The 15,629-nt window shown below is 42.8% G+C and overlaps 1 protein-coding gene across 1 annotated transcript; it reads left to right on the top strand.

The window, feature by feature from the left end:
* Positions 1–5,056: 5,056 nt before the first annotated feature.
* On the top strand, positions 5,057–8,063 carry Gzme (granzyme E). Its single transcript, NM_010373.3, has 5 exons — positions 5,057–5,180; positions 6,234–6,384; positions 6,849–6,984; positions 7,171–7,431; positions 7,813–8,063. Exons 1-5 carry the CDS (start codon positions 5,126–5,128, stop codon positions 7,954–7,956), a joined length of 747 nt encoding a protein of 248 aa, NP_034503.2. The 5' UTR covers positions 5,057–5,125; the 3' UTR covers positions 7,957–8,063.
* The last annotated feature ends 7,566 nt before the right edge of the window (positions 8,064–15,629 follow it).

The following is a 15,629-nucleotide window of genomic DNA, read 5'->3' as shown; positions in this document are numbered from 1 at the left end:
CAGTTTTACTTTCCTGGTATTTACTTTCTGAAATTCTTTATTTATTTTGGAGAATAGTCTGTGATGGGTAATTGTGGTTGATAACTTGACTGCATTTCAAAGTAACCAAGCCCAAGCATCCGGCACCCCTGTGAGTGATTTCCTTGATTAGATTATTTGAGGTAGAAAATGGACCCTAAATCTGGGCCACCGCTTCTACAGGCAGCCCACATGAGAACATGGAGAAAGGAAGGTTTGCTTTTGCCTGCTTGTCCCATGCTTGCTGGCTACATCTGTCCTGCTGCTAAGGTTTCCTTCCTTGGTGGGAGAACCTAGTTCTTCAGGACTCCATCACAGATGAGAGCAGCAGCCGAGACATCCTGTCCTGTGGACAGAACACCTGGCTCCTTGGCTTCCTGTCAGGAGTCAGCCCTGATTGTTTCTTTTGCTACACAGCATCTTTATTTTCATGTCCTCCAACCTATTGATACTGAGTTAGTTCTTCTGCCTTTGGTTTTCTGTTTAAAAATTCTTGCTTTTGCCAAAATCTTAACGTATGACCCGTGTGTTTTCTTCTATAATTTTGTTTCTCTGGTTATAAACTAAGGCCTTTAATGAATTTGAACTGATTTATGTACAAGGAATCTAATTTCATTCCTCTGCAGGTGGATTTCAAGTTTTGTGATCTTTCTGTTGAATTGTTATTCCAACGGGTTCTATTCCCTCCTTGTCAACAATTCAGGGGCCTTTGTTCTGTCTCTTCATGTTAAGCTAAGGTGAGGTGTTGTTACATTTTCAGCTGTGCTCTTATTCCTCCGGACTGCTTTGATATTGTGGACTTTTGTTGTGATATATGAATGTTTTGGGTTTTTTTTTCTCAGCATGTAAAATATGGCATGGGGATTTTGCTATTCATTGCATTAATTCTATATGTTAGTTTTGGTTCTGTCTCTCTTCTGGCCTCCTCAGGCTACTTGACAGGTACACTTATTGTCATTTTTTGTATTTCTGTCATGGATTCTTTTTTTCCTGGTGGTAGATAAGAACATAAAATATATTCTGTCCTGAAAGTGTAGAATTTGATGTGAAGCTTCACAACTTCCATTCTGAACACCAAGTCTAATTGTAAAAAAGTTCAGTGAATAGTACAGACTTGGGGTCTGGTTAATTTTCATGTCTGTTTTTATTTATGTACAGAATTTTCTTAATAGTAAGGTTCATGGATGGGAAAATGGGTGTATCTGGGAGGAGACATACAGGGAAAACTATGACCAGTATATATTGTAACAAAAATTATTTTTAATTTAAAATTATTTTTGACCTTTAAAAAGCCAGAGAATATTTATTTACCACCCCCCCCCATTTACTGTTAAATGTTAATGAATGTAAAGGATTCAAATCCCTACTAATAAAACATTTTAATTGACTCAAGTATAGCCATAACTGTAAATTGTTCACTTTTACACAGACGACCTCAGAGCTACCCTTCCCCCCAACCCTTATCCCAGGACATGGCCTGTGCAATTTGGGAAGTTGGCAGCAAATGCCTTTTCTTTGTCACTTGCAGTTGGCAAAATGTCACCTCCAGGACAGACAACCGAAAGTGTCTGACGTCCCTCAATTCAGCAGAATTGGTTTGCTTTCCCCAAACATTGAAATCCTTTAAAGTCAGCTACTGCCCCCTCCAGGAAGTCCCACCAATCTCTACCTCGAGTCCATCCTTCCAATTCCGTGGTGTTTTTGACATTTTCACTGTGCCATTTCTTTCCTTGCTTTGTTACTGTAACATCCTTGGTCATGTTCACTCCTTACTAGTTAAATGCCTTCGCGTGGTTTGGCCTCAGTAGCTATGATGCTGGGTTTGATGAGCTGAGTAAGAAAAAGAAGCCAAGATTTCCATGCTCAGCACTGCTCCAATGCTCCAGGGAATTCTACAAGACATTTGCTGAATGTCCTTCCTCTGGCTTTCTCAGTAGGCAAGGCCACTAAGTGTGACAAACAGTGACAAATGCTTGCCCTTGAGAAGCAGATGACACAGTGCCTACCTCTGACATGTTCTACAGTTTTGTGAACAGTGATGTTGCTTTGACATTTGGCACGAGCATATGAAAATAGACTCTAAGACCTCCAAAAATATTGTCAATATTTTGGTGCAATCAAATTCATTTCTCCACAGCATAGATACCTGCTAGTTTTCAAATACATAGAAAGGAAGGCATAGAACTGGAATCTTTTGTTTAAACTAAAAATGTCTTTGATCATATCCCTTCATGACATTTCTGGGGCTTTTATGAGAGACACACACCTTACAATCACATTGTATTCATGCACCACATTTTCACAGCCCCTACATTTATGATAAAATAGTTTCAAGTACTGAGCATACCTGACTACAGAGATATCTCAGAAGTCTTAACAGTACACACTGCTTTTGCCAAGCACCCAAGTTCAGTTCTGAGCAGCCATGTTGGATAGCTCATCACCACTTGTAACTTTAGCTCCTCTGGCCCCCAAAGGCACCTGTACTCATGTGCATAGAACCAAACACAGATCAAAGATTTAAAATCTTTTTAGCTATATGACTTCTAGATTTGACAAGCAAAATACACACAAGAAATCTCTGATATGAGGCACCCAACACATATACAGCAGAGGACTTCTGGGTCTGGGTTCAGTCAAAGAAGATGCACCTAACCCTCAAGAGACTGCAGGGCACAGGGAGTTTTAGAGGTCTGGTGGGATCAGGGGGAATGGGAACATCCTCATGGAGACAGAAGAATGGGAAGGATGTATGATGTAGAACATTTGGAGGGTGGACTGGGGGGGACAGGAAGGATAAAATCTGGAGTGTAAAAAAAAAGAAAAGTAAATTTAAAATAATAATAATTTAAAAAATCACAACAATATGCCTGTTAAAACAAGACCTGAACATTGACAACACCAGTTGACCATCAAAGTGGATGGGGAAGTAGCAAGGAGCCCCCTCACTAGATGAAGAGCCACACACAAAAATATCTACTGAGAGAGGGAGACTTAGTCTTCCCCAAAGGTGAGCACCATAGTGGTTATCTAATCCCAAATGGTAGTTCAGAAAGAAATATGCATTCAAGCAATATTAAACCATCGTTCTAGGATAGATTTATATTTTATTTCCTTGTACGTGTATAAAAGAATGGTAATGAAAGAGTAAGGGGCCATGAATCTGAAGGGCATGGAGAGACATGGAAGAGGTGAGAGGGATAATGAGGCGATGATGTAAGGTTTTACTTTTTCTTTCACTCTAAAGTGTTAAGCACACTAACAGTAAGATTGGAAGCAAAATATCTCAGCAGCACCTTAGGAATTCACTGAGGTCAGAGTTGTGTCCATCAAGCCAGGGATTAGAATTACATTTTTCAAAAGCCACGTTGAATTTCCACCCAGATTCATACTTGTGTGAAAAAGAATACCAGAACAAATTTTATTTCTTACATGTGTACAATTTATTCATTAGATATCACAAATTCAGACTTCCTTCATAGTTTTAAAAACCTTTTAATGTGGTCACCCATATGATTAAGATTATTCTGTTCTGTAAGGCTTTGGGTGCTAATCTGTATGTGCAGATACCATGCCATTATTACTCAGTTCCTTTCAAGGGGAAATATCAATGCTCATTATAGTTTATGTAAGTAATGTGTAGCCCAAAAGAGTTATACCTTCACAGTAGCCCAGAAAAGCTAAAAGTTTACATAAAAATGGACTAGATGACTAATTTTGATCCACATATGATCACAGCTTCAGTTCACAATTAAGACAAGAAATCCTACCTTGGTTCCAAAATGCAAAATGAGGAAATTCAAAGGTATCTGAGATCCATGAAGCAGTGATGGGAAAGTAGGACCAGGGTAGCTCTGAGGTTTTCTGGATGCACACACACACACACACACACACACACACACACACACACACACACACCTACCTGTGCTCAAAGCAGGGCCAGCCTGTCTTACCTACCAGAGTGATCTCACACAGCTCTCACCATCTAGTGTTCTAAGCACAGGCTGTCAGCTGATCCCAGTCATGATCAGACATTTTAAGAGCTGCATCCTTGTCTCTCACTCCTGGATGTAGTCTATTTAATAATCACTCAAGATCTAATCATGGTCCATGTTTTTATATAGAAAATGGTAGACAACATTGTAGGAAATACCACAGGAGTCATCAGCAGGAAGCCAATGCTGATCTGATCTTAATGACCTAAGAGAAAATGTCTTATTTAGGACAAGAAGGGGTCATATGTGAGACATAACAGAATCATATGTATGTCTTACCTCTGTAGACATTTGTCTGAATTCTTACCTGGAAATGAATGGAAAAATTGGGCTATGTCATTAAATCCGGACCTCAAGCTCTTGTCTCAGAGATAAATGACAATACCCAGTTCACAAATAAAGTATACCTGTCATTTGTGATCCATTATTACACTTAATTATGTATGACAGTTCACATGACTATTTGGAGGCAGGGCAAACTCTTCCTTTTGAGATTTCTCTGTGACTTCCTAGGAGTTCCAGGAGAGTCAGAGTGAGTTCAGATTAATTTATCAGAATATTCAGACAACTCCACAGGATGATGTCATCCCAGAGATTAATGCCCTGATGCACTGCAACATTGCCCAGCAGATATGGCACAGTCTCACCTCTCATTCAGTACTGTGGATATTTGGGAGTGTATTGTAGTGTGCTAGAACTGCTGTTAGAATAATTTGGTTGTCTTTTGAAAACAGAAGGAGTGAAAAAAAAAAAAACAAAGAAACCCAAAGAGATATTACCAGAATGAAAAAAAATGTGTAAGCCATAAAGAATGACACACTTGTGTCTGTTTGTTCACTGTGACTTCCTGGGCTCTCAGGCCTCCTCAACCACAGCTTCCAACCCTCTACATTCTTGACCTTTATCCCAGCTTAGCTCATAGGATGTCAGTGTGGTAACAGTGTCATTTTTACCCAAACCAGAATATTTCCTTAAGTAATGTGACATCAACCAGAAGCAGAGGTGCATAGGTTTAAAATGCCTGTGAGGTCCCTGAGCCCACACCTCCTTCCTCCCCTTCCAAGGGCTTTGTCTCCTTTGCTCTCCTTCAACTGAGCAGCCTTCCTGGGAAGATGCCACCAGTCCTGATTCTCCTGACCCTACTTCTGCCTCTTGGAGCTGGAGCAGGTGAGTGAACACCCCTGTACCAATGATGCCATCCCATGACACCTCTGGTGACTTTCTGCCCAGCAGTAGTCAGGAATTGTCCTGGCACTGGACCCAGGATGTTTCTGAACCTCAGGTACCAAACCCAGACTTGGAAATCTGACACTGGCTAGATTCTCAACAAGGTGTGAGAAAGGGAGTTGTTCTCAGAAATTTAGTAGCTACTAGCTTCTCACAGTTGTTTTTGGTGTTGTTGTTGTTTTGGTTTGGTTTTGGTTTTTTGTTTTTTTGTTTTTTCATTACCTGGAAACTGGATCATCCTTAGAAAGAGATGTGGCACAGAATGCAAAGATCAAAAATGTGCATCTTGACGTTAGCCAAGGGACAAGGAAGCCTTAATGACAAGCAAACAAAGGGGTGAGGACCCCAGCTCAAGAATCTCAGCATTATTTATTAAGTCCACCCCCAACCCTGCAGAAGAAAGAGACCCAGACTGACAAGAACCTGCACTGCATGCTCCACCAGCTTTGCAGGCTAGTTTTAGTTGGCATCTCCACTTCTTCTGCAGGTCGCCAGCTATTCTAGCTGGGACAGCATACTGTTCCAATATGGCCCTGGCTCAGAATCCCACCAGCACTGACCCACCAGCCCCCCAGTTAACTACAAGCCACTCTTTCATGCAGCAAAAAGCATTTACTGAGAACCCACAATGTGTTAGGTACAATAATGTTAGAAAATCCACCTCTATATGGCCTGTGTGGGTAAAATGTGAGAAGATGACACCAACAACCAAATACCAACGTGGATATTTGCAGGATTCCCTCAACTTCTACATGATGAAGACAGAGATTATCTTTCTGTGTATTTGTAAAGAAGGAGGTGTAAGTTAAGTGCTACCCACACCTTCCTAGAGCAGGGTTCTAAGGCTTAAGTGTCAGCAAAGTTTATTCCATGAACAAGGAATCCTGTCTGCAATAGGCTTTGGGGAATGCAGATCCGACGCCCAGTCACCCCCTAGATCTCCCCTGCTTACCCTATCTACTGCTTCTATACTTATTCTACCCCTTTTTTCAGAGGAGATCATCGGCGGCCATGTGGTGAAGCCACACTCCCGCCCCTACATGGCGTTTGTTAAGTCTGTGGATATTGAAGGTAATAGGAGATACTGTGGAGGCTTCTTGGTTCAAGATGACTTTGTGCTGACTGCTGCTCACTGCAGGAACAGGTGAGGAGTAGCCCACCTTTTATCAGGCACACACACACACACACACACACACACACACACACACACACACACACATCTCCTGTCGTTTATTGTGGGTGATCCCATGGGAGCTCTCTTGAAGGAAGGAATGTAAAATGGGAATCTGATGAGAGGTAAATTTTAGGTCCAATTGCAAGAGGTCAGAGCCAGCAGGACACTGGCCAAACTAAAGCGGTTTTTGAGGTTGAAAGTTCACACTAAAACACAATGCAAGCTATGGAATATTGCCTAGATACAAGAGGGATCCCCCGGGAGTCCCATGTTCTTAAGAGTCAGAGAGCAGTAGGTCTGACTCTGAGACCCTCCTTGGTCCTCAAGTCCTCTCAGCTAGAGCCCAACCCTGACTACCCTGCCTTTCACAGCTCCGGACTGCATCCTCTCTGACTGACTCCACATCTCTGCTCTCCACTTTGCTCTTTCCACAGGACAATGACAGTCACACTGGGGGCCCACAACATCAAGGCTAAGGAGGAGACACAGCAGATCATCCCTGTGGCAAAAGCCATTCCCCATCCAGATTATAATGCCACTGCCTTCTTCAGTGACATCATGCTGTTAAAGGTGAGACCTGTCACCCTCCCAACCACAAACCCCTGCCTCCTGGCTGTGTTCTTCTTGGTGCAGGGTGAACCTCCCCCTCCTTTTCTGATACAGGTTCTTCTTTTCTCTCTTCCATCTTGACTTTCAAAGAGTCTCAGGCTAGCAGGCTCCTAGCTGAGCTGTTCTCTCCTCCCTCTTCCCTATCAGCTGGAGAGTAAGGCCAAGAGAACTAAAGCTGTGAGACCCCTCAAGTTGCCCAGACCCAATGCCCGGGTGAAGCCAGGGGATGTGTGCAGTGTGGCTGGCTGGGGGTCAAGGTCCATCAATGACACTAAAGCATCTGCCCGCCTGCGAGAGGCTCAACTGGTCATCCAGGAGGATGAGGAATGCAAAAAACGTTTCCGACACTACACTGAGACCACAGAGATTTGTGCTGGAGACTTGAAGAAAATAAAGACTCCTTTCAAGGTGAGAGTTCAAGCATTTAACAAACAAAATGAGAAGAATCTGGAAGAGGCCATGGTGTGAGAATGGCAAAACCCTCAAGCCTCATTTCAGATAAGAGAAAGCCCAAAAATCCAGCTTTGGGGTCTTGAGTGGGTATAGCAAGAGTGTCAGCAGGAAAACCTCTGTCATCCCAAACAGGATAAATTATCTCAGTATCCCTGAGGACTTCAGGGAAAGCCTAGGCCTGGGATAGAAGGAAAAGTTGGGCCTCCCTGGAGCTCTGGGACTGAGGGAAGCTGGAAAACCTGTCCTGCCCTGATCTAAAGTTAGCCTTGCCAGGAGGAGGTGGGGCCAGCAGAGCCAGAGGGAGCCAGGCTAAGTTCTTCCTTTCTCTGCCCACAGGGTGACTCTGGGGGACCCCTCGTGTGTGACAACAAAGCTTATGGACTTTTAGCCTATGCAAAAAACAGGACAATCTCTTCAGGAGTCTTCACTAAGATTGTGCACTTCCTGCCGTGGATAAGCAGGAACATGAAGCTGCTCTAACAGGTGTTAAACCACCCGTGCCTGACCAGCCTGTCCGACCTCAGGCAAGAACCACGTGGAGTGGGCAGCAAAGAATGAAAATTCACAATAAATAACCTCCAGACTGCATAGAGCTGAAGTTCTTTGCTGTTTGAGTCACTCCATGGTTTGTGCCCCCTGCTAGCCCAGGCAGACCTCCCCTGTCACTTGCATGCTTTGCTTTGTCCTCCTTCCCCACCCCCTGCTCTTGTTGGAACTTCAGGTCACACAATTCCCACATGTTTATCACCCATGCACGGTGGGAGGTAGAGTGCTGTTTCTTTGTTTGTATTTTTGAGATAGGATCTCACTGTATAGCTCTGGCTGCATGAAGGGTAGGATTCTACAGCACTCATTAGGTGCCCTGCCCTCAGTCACTTGTTCATACCTAGTCCTCCAGACATGAATCTCCTGGGCCTAGGAAATTCTTACATCTCTGGATCACCTTCATCCAGACCCAACATTGGCAGTGTGGAACAAGACATTGGGGTAAAGGGAGATTTGACCCTGGGAATTCAGAAGGCCATGGGCTGTGCAACCCAGTCAGTTTCTTGTTTCCGGTCCCCCTTTGTAGCAGGGAATGGGACTCTCCTCACCTGAACTGTCTGCAGTCTCAAATATGGAGACATCTCTCTTACGGACCCAGACTCACCTGGGTCTCATTTCCCAGCCCACCACAGAGCTCAGTTGACTTCTGTCCCTCTTTGTGGTCTTCCAATGTTAGCCATCTGACCTCTAGCTAACAGTAGATTCTACTCCATTCCTACCTCACCCAGGCCTGATTTATACCAGACTTTCACTCCTCCTCCTATAAGTTCCAAAACTGTGGCATATCCTCTACTTCATTGGGCAGCCAGACTTGGGCTGTCAGTCATCAGATGCTCTCTCCTGCCACTGAAGCCAGGCTAATGAGCCCTGTTCCAACCCAAGGATCCCATGGACAGAAAGGCTCAGCCATGATCTGCAATCTTTTAACAACCCTAGTCAGCCTCGAACCTCAGCCTCCCCCTGATGACCACATGAGGATATGTCAGTTTGTGAACCCTGGGGATCCAAGGGCTGCTAGGCTAGAAGAATCTCTTGACGTTGTCAATCAATACTTGTAGGTCTCAGGTTTTGTATCAGGTACACAGTAGATTCTTTCTTCACCTTCATCCCCTTGTTTCTCTAGACAGCTCAATGCCACACAAATACAGATTTTTTTAAGCCGGGTGTTGGTTTCACACACCTTTAATCCCAGCACTCGGGAGGCAGAGGCAGGCTGAGTTCAAGGCCAGCCTGGTCTACAGAGTGAGTTCCAGGGAAGCCAGGGCTACACAGAGAAACCCTGTCTCGGGAAAAAAAACAAAAAACAAACAAACAAACAAAAAAAAAAAAACAGGAGCAAAAACCCGGTCTGAGTAGGGGCACAAGCTCCTTCCAGTCCGAGCAGCACCGGGTAGCTAGGGCGCACAGTCGTCTGTCTACCACCAGCTACCCACAACACCCGCCAAGCGATCTTAAGACTTCTGGTGAGTGGAACACAGCATCTGCTCCAATCCAATCGCCCGGGACTTGAGACTGTATTAGTCAGGGAAGCAAAAACCCGGTCTCAGTAGGGGCACAAGCCACTTCCGGTCCGAGCAGCACCAGCGTAGCTAGGGCTCACAGTCGGCTGACTACCGCCAGATACCCAAAACACCAGCCACACGATCTTAAGAATTCTGAGGATTGGGATCTGCCCGGCACGGGAGCGCTTTGCCTGAGCATCAGCAGCAGACATCTCGGTTCCAGGACACCGCCGAGTGTATCCTGCACAGACAGCTGGCCATTTTCCTGGCCAGAGGATAGGGATCTGCCTGGCGTGGGAGCATTTTGCCTGAGCATCAGCAGCAGACATCTTGGTTCCGGGATCCCGCTGAGTGTATCCTGTATAGGCAGGTGACCATTTTCCCGGCCAGAGGATAGGGACCTCCCTGCGTGGGAACCCTTTGCCTGAGCATTGGCAGCAGACATCTTAGTCCCAGGACTCTGCCGAGTGTACCCTGCACAGACATCTTGGTTCCAGGACCCCGCCGAGTGTATCCTGCACAGCTCCAGAGAATACCAGATGGCGAAAGGCAAACGTAAGAATCCTACTAACAGAAATCAAGACCGCTCACCATCATCAGAACACAGCACTCCTACGCCACCTAGTCCTGGGCACCCCAACACAACCGAAAAGCTAGACCCGGATTTAAAAGCATATCTCATGATGATGGTAGAGGACATCAAGAAGAACTTTAATAACTCACTTAAAGAAATACAGGAGAACACTGCTAAAGAGTTACAAGTCCTTAAAGAAAATCAGGAAAACACAACCAAACAGTTAGAAGTCCTTATAGAAAAACAGGAAAACACATCCAAACAGGTGATGGAAATGAACAAAACCATACTAGACCTAAAAAGGGAAGTAGACACAATAAAGAAAACCCAAAGTGAGGCAATGCTGGAGATAGAAACCCTAGGAAAGAAATCTGGAACCATAGACGCAAGCATCAGCAACAGAATACAAGAGATGGAAGAGAGAATCTCAGGAGCAGAAGATTCCATAGAGAACATCGGCACAACAGTCAAAGAAAATACAAAACACAAAAAGATCCTAACTCAAAACATCCAGGAAATCCAGGACACAATGAGAAGACCAAACCTACGGATAATAGGAGTTGATGAGAATGAAGATTTTCAACTTAAAGGGCCAGCAAATATCTTCAACAAAATTTTAGAAGAAAACTTCCCAAACCTAAAGAAAGAGATGCCCATGAACATACAAGAAGCCTACAGGACTCTAAATAGACTGGACCAGAAAAGAAATTCCTCCCTACACATAATAATCAGAACAACAAATGCACTAAATAAAGAGAGAATATTAAAAGCAGTAAGGGAGAAAGGTCAAGTAACATATAAAGGCAGACCTATCAGAATTACACCAGACTTTTCACCAGAGACTATGAAAGCCAGAAGAGCCTGAACAGATGTTATACAGACACTAAGAGATCACAAATGCCAGCCCAGGCTACTATACCCGGCCAAACTCTCAATTACCATAGATGGAGAAACCAAAGTATTCCACGAAAAAACCAAATTCACACATTATCTTTCCACGAATCCAGCCCTTCAAAGGATAATAACAGAAAAAAACCAATACAAGGACGGAAGTCACGCCCTAGAACAAGCAAGAAAGTAATCCCTCAACAAACCTAAAAGAAGACAGCCACAAGAACAGAATGCCAACCCTAAGAACAAAAATAAAAGGAAGCAACAATTACTTTTCCTTAATATCTCTTAATATCAATGGACTCAATTCCCCAATAAAAAGACATAGACTAACAGACTGGCTACACAAACAGGACCCAACATTCTGCTGCTTACAGGAAACCCATCGCAGGGAAAAGACAGACACTACCTCAGAGTGAAAGGCTGGAAAACAATTTTCCAAGCAAATGATCTGAAGAAACAAGCCATTCTAATATCAGATAGCCATTCTAATATCGGTAGCCATTCTAATATCGGATAAAATAAACTTCCAACCCAAAGTTATCAAAAAAGGCAAGGAGGGACACTTCATACTCATCAAAGGTAAAATCCACCAAGAGAAACTCTCAATTCTGAATATCTACGCTCCAAATGCAAGGGCAGCCACATTCATTAAAGACACTTTAGTAAAGCTCAAAGCACACATTGCACCTCACACAATAATAGTGGGAGACTTCAACACACCACTTTCATCAATGGACAGATCATGGAAACAGAAACTAAACAGGGACACAGTGAAACTAACAGAAGTTATGAAACAAATGGATCTGACAGATATCTACAGAACATTTTATCCTAAAACAAAAGGATATACCTTCTCAGCACCTCACGGGACCTTCTCCAAAATTGACCATATAATTGGCCACAAAACAGGCCTCAACAAATACAAAAATATTGAAATTGTCCCATGTATCCTATCAGACCACCATGGCCTAAGGCTGATCTTCAATAACAACATAAATAATGGAAAGCCAACATTCACGTGGAAACTGAACAACACTCTTCTCAATGATACCTTGGTCAAGGAAGGAATAAAGAAAGAAATTAAAGACTTTTTAGAGTTTAATGAAAATGAAGCCACAACATACCAAAACCTATGGGACACAATAAAAGCATTTCTAAGAGGGAAACTCATAGCTCTGAGTGCCTCCAAGAAGAAACGGGAGAGAGCACATACTAGCAGCTTGACAACACATCTAAAAGCTCTAGAAAAAAAGGAAGCAAATTCACCCAAGAGGAGTAGACAGCAGAAAATAATCAAACTCAGGGGTGAAATCAACCAAGTGGAAACAAGAAGAACTATTCAAAGAATTAATCAAAGGAGGAGTTGGTTCTTTGAGAAAATCAACAAGATAGATAAACCCTTAGCTAGACTCACTAGAGGGCACAGGAACAATATCCTAATTAACAAAATCAGAAATGAAAAGGGAGACATAACAACAGATCCTGAAGAAATCCAAAACACCATCAGATCCTTCTACAAAAGGCTATACTCAACAAAACTGGAAAACCTGGATGAAATGGACAAATTTCTAGACAGATACCAGGTACCAAAGTTAAATCAGGATCAAGTTAACGATCTAAACAGTCCCATATCCCCTAAGGATATAGAAGCAGTCATTAATAGTCTCCCAACCAAAAAAAGCCCAGGACCAGATGGGTTTAGTGCAGAGTTCTACCAGACCTTCAAAGAAGATCTAATCCCACTTCTGCACAAACTATTCAACAAAATAGAAGTAGAGGGAACTCTACCCAACTCATTCTATGAAGCCACAATTACTCTGATACCTAAACCACAGAAAGATCCAACAAAGATAGAGAACTTCAGACCAATTTCCCTTATGAATATCGATGCAAAAATCCTCAATAAAATTCTTGCTAACCGAATCCAAGAACACATTAAAGCAATCATCCATCCTGACCAAGTAGGTTTTATTCCAGGGATGCAGGGATGGTTTAATATACGAAAATCCATCAATGTAATCCATTATATAAACAAACTCAAAGACAAAAACCACATGATCATCTCATTAGATGCGGAAAAAGCATTCGACAAGATCCAACACACATCCATGATAAAAGTCTTGGAAAGATCAGGAATTCAAGGCCCATACCTAAACATGATAAAAGCAATCTACAGCAAACCAGTAGCCAACATCAAAGTAAATGGTGAGAAGCTGGAAGCAATCCCACTAAAATCAGGGACTAGAAAAGGCTGCCCACTTTCTCCCTACCTCTTCAACATAGTACTTGAAGTCCTAGCCAGAGCAATTTGACAACAAAAGGAGATCAAGGGGATACAAATTGGAAAAGATGAAGTCAAAATATCACTTTTTGCAGATGATATGATAGTATATATAAGTGACCCTAAAAATTCCACCAGAGAACTCCTAAACCTGATAAACAGCTTCAATGAAGTAGCTGGATATAAAATTAACTCAAACAAGTCAATGGCCTTTCTCTACACAAAGAATAAACAGGCTGAGAAAGAAATTAGGGAAACAACACCCTTCTCAATAGTCACAAATAATATAAAAATATCTTGGCGTGACTCTAACTAAGGAAGTGAAAGATAAAAACTTCAAGTCCCTGAAGAAAGAAATTAAAGAAGATCTCAGAAGATGGAAAGATCTCCCATGCTCATGGATTGGCAGGATCAACATTGTAAAAATGGCTATCTTGCCAAAGCAATCTACAGATTCAATGCAATCTCCATCAAAATTCCAACTCAATTCTTCAACGAATTAGAAAGAGCAATCTGCAAATTCATCTGGAATAACAAAAAACCTATGATAGCAAAAACTCTTCTCAAGGATAAAAGAACCTCTGGTGGAATCACCATGCCTGACCTAAAGCTTTACTACAGAGCAATTGTGATAAAAACTGCATGGTACTGGTATAGTGACAGACAAGTAGACCAATGGAATAGATTTGAAGACCCTGAGATGAACCCACACACCTATGGTCACTTGATCTTCGACAAGGGAGCTAAAACCATCCAGTGGAAAAAAGACAGCATTTTCAACAAATGGTGCTGGCACAACTGGTTGTTATCATGTAGAAGAATGTGAATCGACCCATTCCTCTCTCCTTGTACTAAGGTCAAATCTAAGTGGATCAAGGAACTCCACATAAAACCAGAGACACTGAAACTTATAGAGGAGAAAGTGGGGAAAAGTCTCGAAGATATGGGCACAGGGAAAAAATTCCTGAATAGAACAGCAATGGCTTGTGCTTTAAGATCGAGGATTGACAAATGGGACCTCATGAAACTGCAAAGCTTCTGCAAGGCAAAAGACACAGTCAATAAGACAAAAAGACCACCAACAGATTGGGAAAGGATCTTTACCTATCTTAAATCAGATAGGGGACTAATATCCAATATATATAAAGAACTCAAGAAGGTGGACTCCAGAAAATCAAATAGCCCCCTTTAAAGATGGGGCTCAGAGCCGAACAAAGAATTCTCACCCGAGGAATACCGAAAGGCTGAGAAACACCTGAAAAAATGTTCAACATCCTTAATCATCAGAGAAATGCAAATTAAAACAACCCTGAGATTCCACCTCACACCAGTCAGAATGGCTAAAATCAAAAATTCAGGTGACAGCAGATGCTGGCGAAGATGTGGAGAAAGAGGAACACTACTCCATTGTTGGTGGGATTGCAAGCTTGTACAACCACTCTGGAAATCAGTCTGGCGGTTCCCCCAAAAATTGGACATAGTACTACCGGAGGATCCCGCAATACCTCTCCTGGGCATATATCCAGAAGATGTCCCAACTGGTAAGAAGGACACATGCTCCACTATGTTCATAGCAGCCTTATTTATAATATCCAGAAGCTGGAAAGAACCCAGATGTCCCTCAACAGAGGAATGGATACAAAAAATGTGGTACATTTACACAATGGAGTACTACTCAGCTATTAAAAAGAATGAATTCACGAAATTCCTAGGCAAATGGTTGGACCTGGAGGTCATCATCCTGAGTGAGGTAACCCAATCACAAAAGAACTCAAATGAAATGTACTCACTGATAAGTGGATATTAACCCAGAAACTTAGTATAGCGAGATATAAGGTACAATATGTAAAACATATGAAACTGAAGAAGAACGAAGAGCAAAGTGTGGACACTTTGCTCATTCTTAGAATTGGAAACAATCACCCATGGAAGGAGTTACAGAGACAAAGTTTGGAGCTGAGACAAAAGGATGGTCCATCTAGAGACTGCCATATCCAGGGATCCATCCCATAATTACCTTCCAAGCGATGACACCATTGCATACACTAGCAAGCCTTTGTTGCAAGGACGGTGATATAGCTGTCCCTTGTGAGACTAGGCTGGGGCCTAGCAAACACAGAAGTGGATGCTCACAGTCAACTATTGGATGGATCACAGGGCCCCCAATGGAGGAGCTAGAGAAAGTATCCAAGGAGCTAAAGAGATCTGCAACCCTATCGGAGGAACAACATTATGAACTAACCAGTACCCCAAAGCTCTTGACTCCAGCTGCATATGTATCAAAAGATGACCTAGTCGGCCATCACTGGAAAGAGAGGCCCATTGGTCAGGCAAACGTTATATGCCCCAGTATAGG

The sequence above is a fragment of the Mus musculus genome, chromosome 14 (genome assembly GCF_000001635.26).
Source record: "Mus musculus strain C57BL/6J chromosome 14, GRCm38.p6 C57BL/6J".
Lineage (NCBI taxonomy): Eukaryota > Metazoa > Chordata > Mammalia > Rodentia > Muridae > Mus > Mus musculus.
The sequence above is the reverse complement of the archived record's forward strand: the minus strand, read 5'-3'. Positions and strand labels throughout refer to the sequence as shown.